Source organism: Typopeltis vanoorti, chromosome 3 (assembly GCF_054136105.1).
Source record: "Typopeltis vanoorti isolate ZY-2024b chromosome 3, IOZ_Tvanoo_1.0, whole genome shotgun sequence".
Taxonomy (NCBI): domain Eukaryota; kingdom Metazoa; phylum Arthropoda; class Arachnida; order Uropygi; family Thelyphonidae; genus Typopeltis; species Typopeltis vanoorti.
In genome coordinates this window covers 19,492,306-19,513,797 of record NC_143551.1, presented here as the reverse complement: position 1 = coordinate 19,513,797, position 21,492 = coordinate 19,492,306, and the positions used below count along the sequence as shown (strand labels likewise).

Sequence of the window (21,492 nt, the reverse complement as noted above, 5' to 3'; positions counted from 1 at the left end):
TCTATAAAGAAATTAGATTCTACTCAATTGAGTATATCATTTACTGCTAGAACTTATGTATAAGGCTTTCACAATTCTCATCCGTTATGATTTCAACTTAGTTTCACTTTAAACGACATCAATATTCAGCAAAACATTTAAAAATTAATTCTTTTTAGTCTCAGAGAAATATTCATAAACTTCAATTTATCAAACACTTAACTGGCAACTTCAATATCTATCAGAGGATTAAAATAGTTCTTAAAAGGTTCAGTCTTAAATATACATATGCATTGTGAGATAACACATTCAAACACGAACTATTTCTTTAATGAAGTTTCTCACATTTTGTTTCACAAGGAAATGTTTTATAATATCACTCAATCAAGCTGGACTAGCTGGCTTCAGCAACACGAAATTTTACCAAGTTCTCCAGACACAAGCAACACTATCACTCGTTAGTTATAGAATAGATATTCTTACCGATATGATCATCATAGCTTGCACATTATGGAAAATTCTTACATCACTTCTAGGCACTCGGTAATCTTCCACTATAGACGACACAAAACTTGTAGTATCCCTGAGTTCAACAACTTATTTGCCAAGACTGGAAAAGATATTTTCTTGCTCGTAATAACTTGTCTTACAATAAATCTCAATCATATTATTATCCGTTCACTCAGGTAAATTCCTTTTCAAGGTGACAGGAAACTATAAATAATTATGAGTTCGAAGTAAGATTCATTAAAATCAGAACAAGCTTCCAAATCCTTGTTGCAACGTTCGATCTCAAGTCAGGTCACATCTCACTATCTATCTACACTCACTTCATTTTTCTTCTGGTTCCTTCTTCCTCCATCTCATAAATCCTCTCCCTTTTTCCTGCCCAAACCATGAAATTATCACTTGATCGTTGTACAGTTCTCAATGCTAAGGCATGCGCCATCATGAAATAACTTAGTTTTCTGACAGCAGCCAGTCAAATCACATTAGCAGAGTCCGTTTAGAAATACTTTCACTTTCCGTACCAACAAATAAAATGCATATATTAACAGTTCACTTAGGATACATTTACAAGTTATAGTAATAATTTATACATTATAAAATAACTAAAAAAAATTACAATTATTATTTCAATGAACAAATAACAGTAAGTGTTTAAATTACAATTTATTTAGGAGCAAACTTAGCTCAGGAAATGCAATTCATGTTAAATCATGAATGAAGTATTAATAAATCATAAAATTCTTCATTCACGATTTAATATTACTAAATGAAGCTATTAGAAAGAAACTTGACACTATTATAATTCAAGAATGTGTAATCTGAGCTAATCTAAGGTTGTATGGCTACTTAAATAGAATGGTTGAGGAACGGTTAGCATAACAGGTGTTTGATGACAATATGGCAGGAAAGAGAGACTTAGAGGAAGACCAAGGTTTAGGTGTACTGATTCAGTCAGAACTGTCTTAGAAAAACAAATTGTTAGATATGACATATTGGAGTGCTTACAAGTAATAGACTAATTTCGAGGAAAATTGTTGATAGGAGATTAATAACAATGTAAACCTGAATACCCCCCTTGGGAGTACATATTAGGAAATTGATGGCAATATATACGAGGTGTGGCTATTAAATAACAAGACTAGTTGCAAAAATGTGGTTTATTATTACAATTGTACAACTTAATTGTTATCCCCTTCAACATACTCCCCTCCTCTATCTATACACCATATGAATGTTCCATTGTTGGATGCAGTGCTACAAGCCATCAGGCGTTATCTGCTTCAGTAGCACTGCCGTTTTCTCCTTTATCTCATCCACTGACTGACAATGGGTGACCTTCAATGCGGATTTCGATTTCAACTTTGGAAAAGGTAAAAGTCGCATGAAGCTAAGTCCGGTGATTAAGGTGGATGGTCCAACATTGGGATTTTCTTATCAGCCAGATACTGCTTTACAGACAGTGCACTGTGGGCTGGAGCGTTGTCCTGATGGAGAATCCACGCATTATTCTTCCACAGATCGGGTCTCTTCTTCCTCACTTGTTCTCTCAGCTTGGCCAGAACTAAGGTAATAATGTTGGTACCCATTCAACCATTACCACACCATTGATATAAAAAAAAACTATCAGCATTGCCTTCAGTTTTGACTTGCTCATTCTTGCTATTTTCATTGTCAGCGACGTGGGAGTTTCCAGTGCATAGATTGTCTCTTTGTTTCTGGATCATTTCAAACACTCAGTCAGCAATTTCTTTAAATAACTGCCTACAGACTAACTACAAGCGACAGCAAACAATGCTTATCTCAACTGCTTCTAGAACCTTCAAAGTCATTCATGGCACAAGTGCATCCCATTGCTATGAGTACACGATTCACAACACACCTTGTCTCGTTATTTAATAGCCACTCCTCATACATATTTCCATTCATGGTCTTACTTCAAAGCCATTACTTTCTTCCTTCATTTTATATCCTCTGTCAAACTGGTCAGAAAATAAAAACTTAGTTTGGTTGTAATTTCAACTGTGTTGATCTCTAAGCCTTGGAAGACTTTATAAAATTGTTTTAAAAACAAAAGGCCAATATTAAGTTTTGTAACTCCTGAGTTATACATTCTTGCTTCTGTGTCTTGTTTCTCCCCCCTTCCCCCCCTTTGTTTTTCTATTTTTACAAGATCAGGTAGTTGCAATATAATACTGCTAGTTTCCAGCAGAATTTAGTTTTAAATGGTATATTTTTTAACCCTGTGTGTGTTAGTTCCTGCTTGTCAGAATACGTCATGTGCAGTCAGTTTAGTTTATATTCATGTGGCTTATATTATTCATAATTTTTAAATTAATAATACCGGAAAACCTCATAAAAAAAAAAAAAAAAAAAAAAAAAAAGTAAAACAATTTAATAAAGCAATTGCAATAGTCCCCTTTTATCGCAGCGGATACATTCCAAGATCCCAGTGGATACCAGAATCCATGGATAATAATGCAATTATCCTATACATACATGCCTATGATATAGTTTAATTTATAAATTAGGCACAGTAAGCGATTAACAACAGTAATTAATAAAAAATACAACTATTATAACAGTATACTTTAATAAAAGTTATCTGAATGTGAATGGAACCTTTGCGCTCTCTCTCTCGGAATATGCTTTTTTTTTTCTTTCCTTACAAAGTTGGGAACTTTCACCTTTTCACTTGAATGAAGCACTTTATGGCTTGTCTTTGGCATATCCAAATTGCTAGCATCACAACTCTTGCACGTTGGGGCCATTATTAAGTAAAATAAGGGTTACTTGAACACAAGCATTGCAATACTGCATCAGTTGATCTGATAACCAAGACTACTCAGAACAGCATGAAATTTAAAACATGAATCGTTTAATTCTGGAATATTCATTTAAAATTTTTAGATGGCTACTATGTGACTAACAGGTGGTAGCATATACAGTACTGCATGGATACGCTGGACAAAGGGATGATTCATGTGAGATTTCATCATGCTACTCAGAAACAGGGCACAATTTAAAACTTACGAATTGTTTATTTTGGAACTTTCCATTTAATATTTTTGGACCAGGGTTGACGACAGGTAACTGAAACTGTGGAAAGCAAACTACTATACTAATCACTAGTTTCATATAACACTATTATACAGAATGAAGTACACAGAAAAAAAGTTTAATACAGATGGGTATATGCATTCCAGCTCCTACCACCACGATGCGCTGGACAAAGGGATGATTCATGTGAGATTTCATCATGCTACTCAGAAACAGGGCACAATTTAAAACTTACGAATTGTTTATTTTGGAACTTTCCATTTAATATTTTTGGACCAGGGTTGACGACAGGTAACTGAAACTGTGGAAAGCAAACTACTGTACTAATCACTAGTTTCATATAACACTATTATACAGAATGAAGTACACAGAAAAAAAGTTTAATACAGATGGGTATATGCATTCCAGCTCCTACCACCACCTGGCACACAAATGGGGTATCATCAAAATATTAAGAGAGTGCTTTACATCATCAGTTGATAATAATAAAAGAAACAAGGAAATAACTTGCATTAAAGACATTCTTCAAAAAAATTGGTCGCTGTGTTAAAGCTATTAATAACATATTGAATAAACCTTCACCGGCTCCAAGATAACAAACGCTACAAAGGCACAATTTCTTTACCCTATATCAAGAATGTTTCATACAAAATAGCAAAAGTCCTACAAGATCATAACTTAAAAGTTGCCTTTAGACGCATACAAAAAAATTCCACAATGTTAAGATCACCTGAACAACCACATCAACCAATGAAGAGACCAGGAGTTTTTAAAATCTGTTGCAATTGTGGTGTTTCTTATGGTGGACACATGGACATTTTGGAGAAATCCATCAAAAAGAACATGTCAGAGATGTGAAAAAAAACAAACAAGCATATAAATGTGGATTGGCCGTTTACACTACCAACAAAAACTCTCATGATGATTGACAAAATCGCCATAATACCATACATTCAATTTAATAATTATGTATGAATTTAAAGAGGCTAGTGAGATGATGCGATGCCTGAGCCAATGTAATAAAAAACAATGTAATAAGGGAAGCATACATAAGAAATCTACATATTGATGAATTAGGCTATGAGACAAAATGTTATATCCTGGTTTAACAGTGACCCATGCTCATGAAATCTCATTCCTACATTCCATGTCTGTCATATGTTGAATGAATTTAAAAAAAAACAAACAAAAAAACATGACTTATTTAGAAATTTCCATGTTAATACCTATTTATAATTGTGTTTATTGTATCAATCTGAAGAAGAACACTCTAGTGTTATACAACTCTAGTAACTGATTTTTTAAATTGTTTAACTTTTGACATGATTTTTTGCCACTATTAGTTTAAGATGCAATTTTACAGGAAGCAAATTGTATTTTTCATTCCTCAAAATAGGCAAACTAGGTTTGTGAACACATATTTACAAGACCTGAAATACTGACAATTTTAGTTCCAAGCCTACAAAAGCAATAACAGTAAAATTGTTACATTGTCCAAACTTGCTTGACAGGATATTTGATATTTTTTCTTATATGCATGTCTTTACTTTTGACTTGTTACCAGTTTCATTTTCTAATTTCTTCATGTGATAATTTTTTAGTCATTTGCTCTCAATTTTTGAATTTTTCATATTTTTTTATTTTCTCCAATAGCCATTTAGTCATGGTGCCATGAGAGAGTGCTACAGATTGTAAGTATTTTGAATTCATTGTATTTTATTAGTATCTGTGAAAGTACACTAGCATGTGAAAAAATAAATGTATTGAACAAATATAGGAAGAACAGTTATTTAAGTAGCAATAAGCAAAGTATATGAGCCTCCGTAGCTCAGTCAGTATAGACAAAGCCCTTTGGTTGGAAAGACCTGCGTTCGATTTCCGTCAGTGACGCGAGGAACCTGTATCTGATCTCTTTCTATGAAAGGTGAGTTGCCAGTCTCATACGTAAGTACAGGGCTTTTTCACTCATTTTTAATATGATACTTTGATAAGTGATGCCATCTGAGGGAAGTTTTCAGTATTGAGACTACATTATGATGTAAATAACGAATTTAATAAAAAATAAGTAATCAAAACCCAACAAGTTTTATAAATCATAAGCCTTATGTCATCAAGAGTATTGGTACAGAAAAGTTTTACACAACAAAAGCCTATTAACAATTAATTACACATATTATTGTACGCCCACACTTCATAGAGCCGACCTTGGCAATGTGCCAAGAATAGTCAATTTATGCTGAAGGGAAGAAAAAAAAGATGTACAAATTGGTCACCGACATGCAAAATCACATGCTTTATACGCAATTTTCCAACTGTTGCACAAGCAAAATAGTTACCACTTTAAGAGCTAGAATTTTCATAAAAGAAAAGCTAATTTTCCAATGTATAATAATAAACAATCATCCCACGAAAAGCATTGATTACTCTAATATCAGAATGAATTCTCCTTCTTTTGACATGCACAGAAGTGTTGAAGGGACTCGCATCTGTGGGCTTACAGTAGATGTTTTGATAACTTCACAACTGTTACATCTAATTGATAAACAAAAATATAAACGATAAATATGTTACTGTATGTGTGTTGGAACATTGCTAGTAGTTGCCATCATGTGTGTTATATCCTAGATCCATGGCAGTTAAATTTTTGATGAAAGTAGATTTTACTTGCTGTAAAATTAAGCTATAATTTTTATTGCATTGTGTAAGGATCTGAGCATTTTCAAGGCTTCTTTAAAATTTCTTGTAAAATATTTATGATCAATATACGACATTTTTGTTTGTTGCTAGAGTGCTTGATAGCTTGTAGTAGTTGTTTGGAATGCCTGGCCTGATTTATGCTCTCTTTTTTTTCAATGTTTTTTATGTGTTCAGACATGCTGATCTCTCCTGACCTTCCTGACTGGCCTATATAACAAATGCCACAAGAGCAATGAATCTCATAAATGCTTGTTTTTTTTTTCTTCCCATAGGGTGATGTGGAGGTTTTGGTGGATGTATGAATTTTGAGATTTTTTGTAAAGTTAAAAAAACCACTTTTACATCATGGAGCAATGCAGCCACTTTGTGACATTCTTGATGTAAGGAAGTGTGATTGCATTCTTGAAATCTTGTTTAAGTAAGGGAGTTGTACTAAGAATTTTTCTGATTGTCTTGGGTTCATAACCATAAGTGCAAGCTTCTGTTTCAGGTAGTGCAGTTCTTTGTTTCTTTTAATTTATGTGCTTGATATATTGTATGCCCTGTCTCGTAAAGTTTTAATTATACCTTTCTTTTGTAATAATGGATGGTGATGTGTCATCTTCAAATTCCTGACATGTACCCTCAAGGAATGTACAGGATATTATGATAGTACTGTTGGATTGTACTTCCTTGTTTTAACTCTGTTCTTAAACAAGTTGCTGGTTGATTACTAATTTAAATATAGAGAAATTTATATTTTTAGACTGCGCCACTCTATATCTAGATTAGTCTAATGAAATGTAGTGAAACCAACCATCAACTAATTTTATATCAATATTATTTCTTTAGTAGGCCGAGTTTATCTCTTATGTTTGAAGCTCCCGCTAGGTCCGATAATTTCATGAACGGTGCAGTAAAGGAGATTCAGTTAAACACAATTTTAAAATCATCAAAACAAAACATTTAATTCTGGGTAATATATTATACATATAAACTCAATTCTGAGAACAAGATAATATAAATGTCTTAGCTTAACTGGTCAGAACATCTTACAAATTCGATCTATGGGCATTCTGCTATCAGATTTATAGCTTTCACAATATTAAAATAACTTTTAATAGAGTTCAATATCACAAAATCTCTTAGTAACAAATTTTACTATTATCACACAATCAGTAAAGTCTCGATACATTAATGGTGGCAACAACTGCTTCATGAGTATACACTTTCATACTTCATTCTCCGGATGATTTCAGCAAAAAACGTTATAGTTAATGTGGGGAATAACTGGAGGAATTACACATATATCTCTGCACTGAAGTAATATAAAATTGGACAGTTCTTACCGGATAAATCCTTTGCTCATCAATTTCACTATGGGCACACTTTATAATTATATTTACTTAGCACACTATGGCAACACTATTAGAATAAATCTTCTCAATGATAACTGAACTATTAATGGTCACACTTCACGTGTATAGACGTACTTGGAGAAAGGAAAATGCTCATTCCTTCTTTAACACGTTCGCTGCCACGCTACTTTGGCATGGTCTGTTCCCCTACGCCGAGCAGTTTTACTTCTTCAAGGTCAGTACGATAATCTCGTTACCAGAGGTAAATGTCCTACGAGTATACTCGTAGTTGGCTTGTACAGAGCATATACGGTCTATGAGAATACACAGTTTTGAAGCTAGCCCCACAAGCCAAGCATTTTCACTTCTTCAAGGTCACTACAATAATCTCGTTCCCGGCGGTAAGCATCCTACGAGTATACTCGTAGCTGGCTTGTGAAGCAGGTTTACCCACTACGAGTATACTCGTAGTTGGCAGCGAACGTGTTAACACTATTCGACCAATTCAGCTCTCTGTTAAAGTTCCATGAAACTAATGGAACATGTAGTACTTCTTTAACTTCTAGAATTGTTCTCAGTTGCCTATTACTTTCCCGGTCCTTAAATAGTCCAATTACAGTAGATACAGCAATCCTTTGCATTCACTTTGCTGCCTCTCGGTATTCTCCTCATCTCTCTATGCTATACTCAAAGCTCTCTTGTCCCAGCATGGTCAGTCCTGAGAGAAGAGCCTCCGGTTTTCTCCACTCTCAGCTTATATACCTCCCCTCCTTTTTCCCCACCCAAAATTCTTTCTCACGCTCTCTTATGTCAATTCCTACTCTGCAGTTGAATACCATATCTCGTGATCCATGCACGCGCTAGCTATTTCTAGCCCATCTCCATAGTAACAAACAAAATAAAATAAAAACAGAAATATTGCATAACATTATACCTTTACATACTGGTAGTGATAAATAAAAAATCAAAATATTATAATTCACATAAGGCATATTAAACTTATATATACAATTCCACATAATATTAAATTAGGAATAATCAAAATAAACAGAATAATATTTCAATACAAGGTCCTATCATCTAACACATATTTTAGACTAATTAATAAAATTTAATAAATAAACTCAAGGCAATTACATGAATAATAATTTACAATCATGGGATTAATATCAAATAATTTTTACAAGTTTAGTCTTTGGTATGGTGGATTAAGTTGGATTCTGTAAGGAATATTAATAATTTAAATTTCTCCTTAATCAGAATCCAACAGTACTACATGAAGACCTTACAGACCTGACAATAGTTATTCAATTTAGTCAGAGAATCTTGCAGACTTGTACTAGATTTATTTAAAAGTATAACATCATCCTCATAAAGTAAAGAGCTGAGATTAACATCTCTAATTTTGATAGCAGGTTTAATACTGCTTTCCTTCATAATGTGATCCATATAGATAATGAATAACAGAGGGGATAATGTACATCCTTGTCTGACACCAGATTTCACAGCAAACCATCTTCCTGTACTTCCTTCTAACTGCTACCTTACAGCTCAATTCAAGACTAAGTATTGCTTGATATAATGCCCCATTGACACCATATAACTGTAACGTATTGAAAAGCTTCTCTCTTGGCACCTTCTATACATAGTATTGCCTCTCCTGTTCCTTTATTCGTTCTGAATCCAAATTGGTCTTCATCCAGTCGACAAGCTGTTTTTGAATAAATTCTATTGAATAATTTTTAGCAGAATTTTGCTGACATATGGGATTAACACTATGTTCTAAATTGGTTGCATTTATTAGCATTATTCTTTTTTGGTATTGGTATTATAGTTGATTTCATAAACTCCTTTGGTATTTCTCCTCTATCATAGATTTGGACTATTAATTGATAGAGTGAGATTTTTGTCTCATCACCTAGATTTTATAGTAGTTCTATAGGAATATTGTCTACACCTGGACTTTTTCTCTTACTAATTTCTGATAGTGCTTCATCAAATTCTTCTCGCAATATTGGGGGAGATCCTAGATTATCCTCATTTTGATTTTCTGTGTTATCGACATGTAATTCGTCGCTATTATAGAGATTTTCAAAATAGTTCTTCCATTCCATTAATATATCCTCAGATTCGTGAGTAATCTTCCATTTTTGTCTTTGATGGCATTGTTCTTGCTATTCTTATTAAATTTGAACGTCAATTTGTTAATTTCTTTATAGGCTCTCTCTATGTTTTCTCTTTTAAATAATTCATCTATGTTATTACATTGTTCTTCCAGATATTCTTTTTGGCTTGTCTACATTTTCTTGTAATTTGATTTTTAAGATATTTGTATTTGGCCACATCTTCTTTAACAGCATTTTTATATTTTCTTCTTTCATCAATAAGGTCAATTATTTCATCTGTTATCCAATGTTTTCTTTTTTGTATAAACTACAAACTACTTTGTATAATGCTACATTTTATACTGTAAGATTTCCATTATTAAATTCCCTATATGCTTTACTTTATTTTCATGACCTATTTAAGTTTAGTTAATTATTATTATTACACTATCATCTCCATGCAGTCCACATGTGAGCATCACACTAACCAATATTTTAATCACCCACTGTCTGCATACCTCTTTTTTAATTCATTCACTAAAAAGATACAGCTACAGCTGGTAATCCATTCCATTCATTTATCAATCTCCAAGCAAGCAAAATCTATCTCTTTACACTCTTGCTAATCATCCTCTTACATAATTTTTGGGGGTTGACTCTCCTCTTCTTTCCCATCCAGTCATGTATTAAAATATTTCTGTAGCATATGATCTCTGTAATGAATTATGTGGTTCTATCACATCTCCAGTGTATTAGATATGTGATAGATGTATATAGAGAACTACATTGCAAGAGATTAATTAAGCTAGGGATTTAGGAATAAGGATGAACACATACTGCAAAAATGGACAGAATAGCTTAGAGCAGGGTTTCCCAAACTATGTTCCGCGGAAGGTGAATAAGTGTTCCGTGAGAAGTTCTCCTGGAATTTGTCATTTTAGTTTTCAAAGCATTTTTCATGAATAAATATTTTATAGTGGAAATATTCTGAGGAGAATAATATTCATGAATATGTATTTTTAAATGTGGAAGTATTCATGAATTATCGTTAATTTTCTTACATTGAAATCTTTAAACAATTGGGAAAGAGAATATCGCTGTTTATGACCGATCATAAAAATTGCCTACAAGCTGATTACAACAATGGTTGGCATATATCCTCTGTTCTCAAAACTGAAAGAAATAACATCTATGTTGCAAATGTTAGTGACCAATCAGCAAGGAAGTATAAACAAAATTTTTCCACTAAAATTGAAGATCAAGGTAGTCTGTATCCTGTTCTCAAATCTAGTAATGCTGAATACTTTCTTCGTAAGTTCGTATTGTAGGGTGAAAGTTTCGAAACCATAGTGCCGTGATTTTTTAAAAGTAATAGGCCTGCAGATTTAAACTTTAATATGAATGAGAGACAGGGGACTTTGTTTAATTTTGGTATTATCATCATCATCATCAATATCAATTTCCTGACATGTACCCTCAAGGGTTGTACAGAATATGATAGTACTACATGAAAAATTTACATCATTACTAACTTCCTATCTACAATTTTCCTCCAAATCAGTCTGTTAATTGTCATGATCCCAACATTATCAGATCTTATATTTCTATTTCTGAGGCACTTTGTACCGTATCAATCCACCTATATCTTGGTCTTACTCTGGGTCGTTTTCCTGCCAACCTGGCAGAGAACACTTCTTTTGCTAATCTTTCTTCGCCCATTCTGTTTTAGTGACCATAATTAAGTGCCCTGAGGTTAGCTCTGCTAACGCATTCCTGGATGCTGACAATGTCAAGTTCTTTCCTAATATCCTCATTTTTAATATGATATTGCCATTGATGCCATCTGTTCACGCCTCTAATCTTTCTCATATCTGCGGTCTCTAATCTTTGGTCAAGTGTTTTACTTCTGACCCAGCTCTGATCCATAAGTTAAAATTGGTTTGAACACTGTCTTGTATACAGCTAATTTAGTGTTCCGACTAATTTCTCTTTTATTCCATATGAATTTATTTAATTGACTTCTTACCATACCAGCTTTATTGATTCTGTTGTCTCTTTCCATATTTAATTTACCATCTTCAGTAAAAATCGTGCCTAAGTAGCTGAAATGTTTTACTTGTCCCACAGGCTCTCCGTTCACAACGCAGTTGACATTTTCAACGATTGTACTTATTTTCATTTTCTTTGTCTTTTTATTGCTGACCTTCATACCATATCTATTACAAAACAGTTATTCAATTTAGTCAGGTAATCTTGCACACTTGTAATGGATTTATTTAGAAGTATAACACCGTCCGCATAAAGCAAAGAGCTGACATTAACATTTCCAATTCTGATATCATGTTTAATACCACTTTCCTTCATAATGTGATCCATATAGATAATGTACATCCTTGTTTCACACCAGATTTAACACTAAACCATCTTCCTGTACTTCCTTCAATTCTAACTGCTGACTTACAATTCAAATAAAGACTAATTATTGCTTGATATAATGCCCCATCTACACCATATAACTGTAGCATATTGAATAGCTTCTCTCTTGGCACCTTGTCATATGCTTTTTCCAGATCGACAAAACTTAAATACAGTTCTTTGTTATATTCCCATGCTTTCTCAACTGTTTGTTGTAAAGTGAAGATCTGATCCTGACAGCCTCTATTTGGCCTGAATCCAGCTTGTTCTTCACCAAGCTTTTCTTCCACAATTCTTCTCAACCGTTTCTCAATTATACTAGCATAAATCTTACCAGGAACACTCAGTAAGGAACTACCTCTGTAATTCTCACATTCCGTTTTATTTCTCTTTTTATATATGGGTGCTATGAGAGCTCTACTCCAAACATCGGGAATTCGTCCCTTTATCCAGGCTTTTTGAACTATGCAGTACAGCCACTGAAAGACTTTTATACCACCATACTTCAGCATTTCTGGTTGAACATCATCTTCTCCTGCTGCCTTTCCACATTTCAAACCTTTGATGTCTTTTTCTACTTCAAGTTTGGATATGTATTCATGACTGCATGCCTGTTGAGCGTTTTTTTACTACTGTGCTATCACTGCTTGTTTCATTTAGCAAATTTTGAAAGTAATTACTCCGTACTTCAAGGATATCTTTTTCTCCCATTTTCGTGTCACTTTTATCATCTCTAACTCTTTCCTCCATTTCCAAGCTTCTTCAACAACCTCCAGAATATTTTGCCACCATCTTGATATTTATTTTCTATGTTCTTACCAAAGTCTTCCCATGACTTTTGTTTAGCTAGTTTTACACAGTGTTTAGCATTTTTGCATTTGTCTCTGTATTCTCTAAGAGAACAAGCTGACTTATTTGCCAGGAACTTTTCCTTCATTGCCTCTAACTTCCTGTGTCCACCATGGAGTTCTGATTTTTCTATCCTTGCAGACAACCTCACCACATGCCTCTCTGACTGAATCAAGCAGGGTTTTCTTCATAGTTTGCCACTGAATCTCCAAGGTTTGGTTCCTGTTCTCATACTCTTTCATTTTGTCTTCAATAAGCTTTGTGTATTTTAGTCTACAGTTCACGTTGTCTGAGAGCTGCTCAACTTTTATTCATTTTAAAACTTTCTTACATGTCATTCTTTTCAATATGAAATTCAATTTTATCCTGCTCACAACTTAATAGTGATCACTCCCAGTTTCAAATCTCTGCACATTCTGGTGTCCTGCACTAGGGAGAAAACATCACTTAGCTACTTAGGCATGATTTCTAGTGAAGATGGTAAATTAAATATGGAAACAGAATCAACAAAGCTGGTATGGTAGGAAGTCAACTGAATACATTTATATGGAATAAGAGAGATATTAGCATACTCTAAATTATCCGTATAAAAGACAGTGTTGAAACCAATTTTAACTTATGGGTCTGAGGGCTGAGTTAGAAGTAAAACTCTTGACCAAAGACTAGTGACTGCAGATATGAGAGTCCTGAGAAAGGGCATGAACTGATGGCATCAATGGCAATATCATATTAAAAACATGGATATTATTAAAGAACTTGACATTTTCAGCATCCAGGAATGCATTAGCAGAGTTAATCTCAGGTGGTATGGTCGCGTAAACAGAATAAGAGAAGAAATATTAGCAAAATAAGTGTTCTCTGCCAGGTTGGCAGGATATAGATCCAGAAGAAGACCAAGATATAGGTGGATTGATCAATGGCGAGTTTTATCTCGAAGTTTTGAAGCGATCGATAGCGAGAATTTGTCGCATATGCATGAATAGTGTTGAAGACAGCTGGTCACTTTTGCACGATAATGCACCATCTCATCGTTCGAACGTTGTGAGACAACTTTTGAGCAAAAACCAAGTTTGTTTTGATACATTTTTATAAAGAGATTTAATGACTAAAACCGGGAATAATTGCAAGGCTTTAGTGATAATAAAACACTACTAGTTTTGGCTTTTGACAGCCTTCTTCAGGTGTCTTCTAAAAATAGGAAACAGCAATAAAAACACCATATCATCGTTCGAACGTTGTGAGACAATTTTTGAGCAAAAACCAAGTTTGTTTGATACATTTTTATAAAGAGATTTAATGACTAAAACCGGGAATAATTGCAAGACTTTAGTGATAATAAAGCACTACTAGTTTTGGCTTTTGACAGCCTTCTTCAGGTGTCTTCTAAAATAGGAAACAGCAATAAAAACACTGAAGTTTAAAACTGAGAAGCACAGGAAAATTGCAGTACATAACTGACATGAAAAAACGTTGTATTTACATTTAAGTTGTTCTTTCAAACGTGGCATTGTTTGTTGAGTGCATGCTTGCAGACTCTCGTGAACGCCAGTACTGAACAACAGCAGAGTGGCTATCAGGGATGTTGTAACTCAAATTGTTATTTAAATGTTCACGATTAAGGATGATTTCTCTGGACTCCACAATTTTTCTTTCAAACTCATCATGGCAAGGAAAGATGTTTTCGGATCTATCCCAGCAGACTGAATGACCCTGGTGTTCATCATCAGGATTGTTCGAGAAAAGAACATGACTAGACAAGGCACTGGCATGTGTTCTTTTGTAAGAGATGTCTCTCCTGTGTTTCTCCATACGTAATTCAATAGATTTATTTGTTTGACCAAAATAAGGGATATTACAATCACACCATATCTTATATACGCCAGGATATTTCAGATTCTGATGTGATGGCTTACTAGTGAGCGGATTTTTGGAAGTGTAGCGAATAAGGTTCTGATGTTGTACTTCTTAATAACTTTAGCTAATTTTTTGGAAACTGAACTGATGTATGGGATGGAGATGTTACCCTTAAAGTTGGTTATTTCTTCAGTGCAGTGGCTAGGAGGATTTAGAAGAAATTTTTTAATGGTTTTATCAGAATATCCATTTTGTCTAAAGACATGTGAGAGGTAATTAATTTCTTTTTGAATGAAGTTCATCTGGGTCATTCAGAAGAGAGCGTGCTCTATGTCCCAAGGTAGAAATAGCTCTGGAAAATTTAGAATCTCAATGTATAGAAAACCTACACAAACTAATAGATATCTTCACAGTCAGTCCCATCATTTTCCTCCACAAAAACTTGGAACTATTTCTACCTTGGGACATAGAGCACGCTCTTTTCTGAATGACTCAGGTGAACTTCAAAAAAGAAATTAATTGCCTCTCACATGTCTTTAGACAAAATGGATATTCTGATAAAACCATTAAAAAATTTCTTCTAAATCCTCCTAGCCACCACACTGAAGAAATAACCAACTTTAAGGGTAACATCTCCATCCCATACATCAGTTCAGTTTCCAAAAAATTAGCTAAAGTTCTTAAGAAGTACAACATCAGAACCTTATTCGCTACACTTCCAAAAATCTGCTCGCTAGTAAGCCATCCAAAGCCTCATCATCATAATCTGAAATATCTTGGCGTATATAAGATATGGTGTGATTGTAATATACCTGATTTTGGTTAAAGAAATAAATCTATTCAATTACGTATGGAGAAACACAAGAGAGACATCTCTTACAAAAGAACACATGCCAGTGCTTTGTCTAGTCATGTTCTTTTCTCGAACAATCCTGATGGTGAACACCAGGGTCATTCAGTCTGCTGGGATAGATCCAAAAACATCTTTTGTTGCTATGATGAGTTTGAAAGAAAAATTGTGGAGTCCAATGAAATCATCCTTAATCGTGAACATTTAAATAACAATTTGAGCTACAACATCCCTGATAGCTCCTCTGCTATTGTTCAGTACTGGCGTGCATGAGAGTATGCAAGCACGCTCTCAACAAACAATGCCACGTTTGAAAGAACAACTTAAATGTAAATACAAATTTACATTTAACAAAATACTATTTTTAGAAGACAACTGAAGAAGGCTGTCAAAAGTCGAAACACTAGTAGTGTGTTATATCATTAAAGCCTTACAATTATTCTCGATTTTAGCCATTAAATCTCTTTATAAAAATGTATCAAAACAACCGAGTCAGTATTCCTGATCGCACATATATATATAAGGAAAATATTTTTATTTGTTTACAACAAACAATCAACCCAAAATAAATATAAAAACCAACAGAAAATGTTCATTGTATACTTGAATTGTTTATTTATAAATATTATGTATATGTGATGACAATAAACATTGTCATTTCTGAGCACTATTTCAATAGCTAGCCAGCAAATCATTCTGTAAAACTGACTGAATGGAAGTGATGGGAAGACTCAGGTAAGAACAGAGAAAGTAAATATCATGAAGGTGGCAAAACATTTTTTCATGATATTTACTTTCTATGTTCTTATCAGTCTTCCCATTACCTCCATTTAGCTACATTTAGTACAATTTGCTTTCATTCTCTTTTTTCTATATTCTCTCAGAACACAAGTAGACTTACTTGCCAGAAATTTCAGTACATTTTTTTTCCTTCACAGCCTCTTTAACTTCTTGAGACCATCATGGAGTTCTGATATTTCTGTCCTTGCAGGCTACCTGTTTCTTTGGTTGAATTAATCAATGTTTATTTCAGGTTTTCCATAGAATCTCCAGAGAAACCAAAGTTTGGTTCCTCTATTTTTAAACTCTTTCATTTTTTTCTTGAATGATGTTTGTATATATATGAATTTACAGTTAACCTCTGAGTGTTATTCAACTTTAATTGATTTTAAACAAACCCATGTTTTCGATAAGAGATTGAATTTTATCTTGCTGAATGCTAAATGTGATCACTTGCAATTTCATATCCTCTGTATACTCTTGTAGGTTTTTCAACTTGGTTATACTATAAATCAGGGCTGTCCAACCTTAGGTAATCTGAGGGCCGCATTAAACAAAAAGAATTATCCCGGGGGCCACATCCAGAATAATAAATACAGTACATATATTAAAGTACTTGGAGAATCGTACCGTTATTTAGGTTTAGCAAGCACTTTGAAAATTTCATAATAGAGAAAAGTCATGGTGCTCTCAAAAATGTTTTTATTGAAACAGTAGACAAAAACGATAATTGTTTATTTCACATTATACTCTTTAGGCACTGACAAAACATGCATGCAAACAAGACACTGAATTTTATTCTTTTTGTTTGTAATCAAGTAGTCTGATTCCCATCGGCTTTGATACACTTGCTTTTTTTTTCATTGTTTCACAATAAGTTGTAATGAAATTTATTAAATAGAAGTAGATTACTAAAGATGACACAGAAATAAATCACAATGCATATCTAGTAATTTGGTGAGCAGCAGCGACACAACTTGACGCCTGGAGCATGCGCGTTGGAACAAAACAGTAAGAACACTTCTTTCACACATTTAATATTTGAAAGCCATGTGCGTATATGGTGATGTAAAAAAAACAAATAAAATTACCAACATCGAAATTATCGATTAGTGATAGAATTAAAATATCTAATACACAAATTATTATTTTCTTTTTTTTTGCTCGTGAAAATCAAAACCCTCAGGCAGGCTGCACAAAATCACACCGCAGGCCATGTTTTGGACAGCCCTGGTATGAATTACAGATGCCAAGAAATTATATTCTTGGTTTAATCCTTTATCTAAGTGTAAGCAAACAAAGTTTGAGGTATTTTCAGGACAGAATAACTTGTATATAGATGCTAATGACTTCACATCACTTATCTTAGTATCGAATAATGAAAGGCACATATCCTTATGGACATATATAATGCTATGCGTTATGGGAAGGGTCACTACCCAGACCGGTTTCGACCTTTATTCACATCTCATTAGTGGGAGCCAGACCCAGAGGTAATACCAAGGTTGAAGTAATTAAAATACTCTGGATTATAGATAGTTATTGTAAGTTTTTCCACTTGGTTATAATATAAAGAACAAATGCCAAGAAATTATATTATTGGTTTAATCCTTTATCCAAGCGTGTGTAAGCAAACAACGTTTGCACCTGAAGTATTTTCAGGACAGGGCAACTTGTATATAGGAGCTAATGACTTCACATCACTTGCATTATTATCCCATAATGCAAGGCACATATCCTTACAGTCATGTATAATGCTATACATTATGAAAAGTGTCACTACCCAGACTGGTCAGTCTGGGTAGTGACCTTTCCCCTTTATTGGTAATCGAAAGAGGAGCATTGCAAAGGTCCTAAAGGGCATAGAATAATCAAAGACTCGAGCAAAGAATAAATTTGGTGGGAAATCAAGAACGAGCAAGCAGACGGAAAGAAGGACAAAAGGAGCACCTTCATGTGAACAAAAATTCATGTAAGAGGCAGTGGGCTGAACGAGAATTATAAGTACTTATATATGCGATAATTCCCAAAAGATTATACATCAAGAGTGTCTGTTTATGGGTACAGTAAGATAATGTAAATTGATATTGTAATAAGCTTATTTTAGGTATGCTTTATTGTCAGCTTGTGTATATATGACTGGCAGGGTATTATAAATTGTGATTTAGCTTAAAGGAAGTAAATGAGAACTAAGTTTGAATTAGGAAGAATTGAAAATAACAAAGAATTGTAATAAACTGTATATATATGCTAATGTGAATCAAACTGTAAATATTCCTTTTTGATTTAATTAAATGGTTTGTGAACAACACATTGGATTGATTCTATCACTGCACTATCCTTAAAATCTTGAACCTGTATAAAATAAAGTTTAGGTGATTAATATTCAAGCCACGACAAATTAAAGTTAAAGATTAACATAACTGGGGAATGCTAACAATATCTGCTTTTTCTTTAGTTTAAAATCTTATAATCTTGCACTCAATACATAGTCTAACTGGTGCAGTCGTAAAACAAATAAATTTGTTAGACTATAGAGTGTGAGAAAATAAGATCTAGTAGAAATAAATAAATTCTGGGGCAGTTGTTGGTTAAGATAGTTGACCATTTCACAACATTTCACGAAATATTAAGTGATGAACAACAAAGCCAAAGCAGGGTCGAGAAAAAGCAAGGTAATAGAAATGCAGAAGAAACTTTATAACACCACCATCAGCATTGATTGAAGTCATCCTACCATAGTCATTTTTCCTCTTACTTGCTACATAATGAAAAAACTCTTTTGGATTTCTGAGGTTGGCCTGAAAAGTTCTCAGCCTAATAATGAAAAAAAACAATGCTTTTTTTCATTGTTATGAAAAAATTTTGATATAAATGAAAAAAAATTTATAATTTCAAAATGCCCGCACGGTTAGCCTAGTGGCTATGCGCTTCGCAACCATATGCCCGGGGAAGGAGTGTCCTAGGTTCTGTTCCCGTCGGAGACGTGAGGAGCTCAAGGATCTTCCTCAGCTACAGCCATAGCCGGTCTTGGGCATGGACAACGGAGTTTTTTCCCTGGTTTATCTGGAGGTTTTCATCCTGCAAGCAGGCAAACCAGCCCTGTGAACATACACGGATACAGTCAGAAATATATCTTCCTAGGGGATGCAGCAGAGGAGCGGCGAACCGGCTGCATTAATTAGACTTAATCAGACTTAAGGGAGATGGATGAGGATAGGAGGAATTTCAAAATTATTTTTATTTTTCAACATAATCTCCCTTAAGTCTAATACATTTATTCCAGCGATGCTCCAGTGCCATTATCCCGTCCCTGTAGTGGTTCTCAGTAAGATCTGCAAAATACCCCTCTACAGTTGCAATCACCTCTTGATTCGAAGAAAAATGCTGACCAGCAAGGAAGAGTTAGTTTTGGGAAGAGATGGAAGTTAGAGGGAGCCAAATCTGGGGAATAGGGTGGATGTTCCAACAATTCATAGTGCAGATCCCTTAATTTTCCCATTGCCAAAAAACCTTTGTGAGCAGCTGCATTGTCCTGATGAAAGATAATTTTTTTCTTCTGCAAATTGGATCTTTTTTCACAAATTTTTTTTGCCTAGCCTGGTTAAAAGATTGGAATAATATTTTCTGGTTATTGTTTTACCCTTTTCAAGATAATTAATAAACAAAATGCCTTTTGCATCCCAAAACACTGATGCCATGACCTTTCCTGCTGATGGAACTGACTCTATCTTTGGCACTAAACAACCGGCTTCTGTCCACTGTTTTGACTGCTGTTTGGATTCTGGTGTGTAATGGTGAATCTAACTCTCATCCATAGTAATAAATTGATGCACAAAATCAGTTTTCTTCTTGTTAAAACGCTCCAAGCACTGTTCAGAGATTTTCATGCGAGTGTGTTTTTGATCTGCTGTGAGCAAGCGCTGCACCCATCTTGCGCAAAGCTTTTTTGTTTGCAATTCTTCATGCAAAATATATCCTACACGTTCTTTTGAAATACCTATAGTCTCAGTAATTTCAAGCACTTTGACTTGCTGGTCATCCAGTACCATATCGTCCACTTGATTAATGATTTCTGGTGTTGTTATACTTTTTGGATGTCCTTCACATGGATCATCTTCAAGGCTGGTACAGCCACGTTTAAACTCGGCAGCTCAGTTCTTAATTGTTGAAAACAAAGGAAAAGAATGCCTATTAACTTTTATGAACTTTGAATGAATTTCTTTTGGCATTAAACCTTCTTTTACAAAGAATTTTATAACCGCACGATACTGAATTTTATCCATTTCAGACAGCTGTGTAAAACAAACTACTTGATAGAATGACTTGCAATTTTACATGGATGCCAGTGGTGCTGTTATACTTTTTGGATGTCCTTCACATGGATCATCTTCAAGGCTGGTACAGCCACGTTTAAACTCGGCAGCTCAGTTCAGGTATCCCGAATGTTTAATCAGCGGAAAAATAACGCACGTTACTTGTCTAAGAGGCATAACTGTAATGCTAAGAGTGTATCAGAAACGAGATCGCCGTCAGGTGAGTGATATAAAAAATGCTCCCTACATTGAAAGATTGAGAGCTTGTGGATTGCAGAGATTGGTTGATAGGCGAAGAAGAGGGGATATGATAGAAACATTCAAATTACTAAAAGGTTTTTATAGGATTGATGCAGGGGAAATGTTTCAGCTGTGTGATAGTGATGGAAGAACAAGAGGTCATCTCTGGAAATTAAAGAAGAGTGTGGTTAACAAAGGTGTCAGAACAAGGTTTTTTGCCTGGAGGGTGGTGAATGAGTGGAATTCATTGCCTGACTTTGTTGTGAGCTCTTCATCTGTAAATGAATTCAAGAAGAGATATGACAGATATTGTTTTGCTAGTTTGGGTCTCCCGCGATGAGTCTACTGACTCCATGGAGATACCCGTAATAATAATAATAATAATAATAATGCTTATGACAGCTGTATCAACTTAGAAAAAAAAAATCTTGCCGATAGTGTTGCCATCTATGGTCAAGGCCAAGAACATTTCAGAACACCCTCGTACTTTGGGCTGCTTAGCT

The 21,492-nt window shown here is 34.3% G+C and overlaps 1 protein-coding gene across 1 annotated transcript in view; it reads left to right on the top strand.

Annotated features, from left to right (window-relative positions):
- Nucleotides 1–21,492, top strand: part of LOC150107972 (eukaryotic elongation factor 2 kinase-like) — a 314,298-nt gene that overhangs the window by 90,026 nt on the left and 202,780 nt on the right. The window contains exon 4 of the mRNA XM_090415490.1: nucleotides 5,200–5,237. Within this exon, the coding sequence (XP_090271616.1) occupies nucleotides 5,200–5,237 (38 nt within the window). The remainder of the gene's footprint in view (nucleotides 1–5,199; nucleotides 5,238–21,492) is intronic.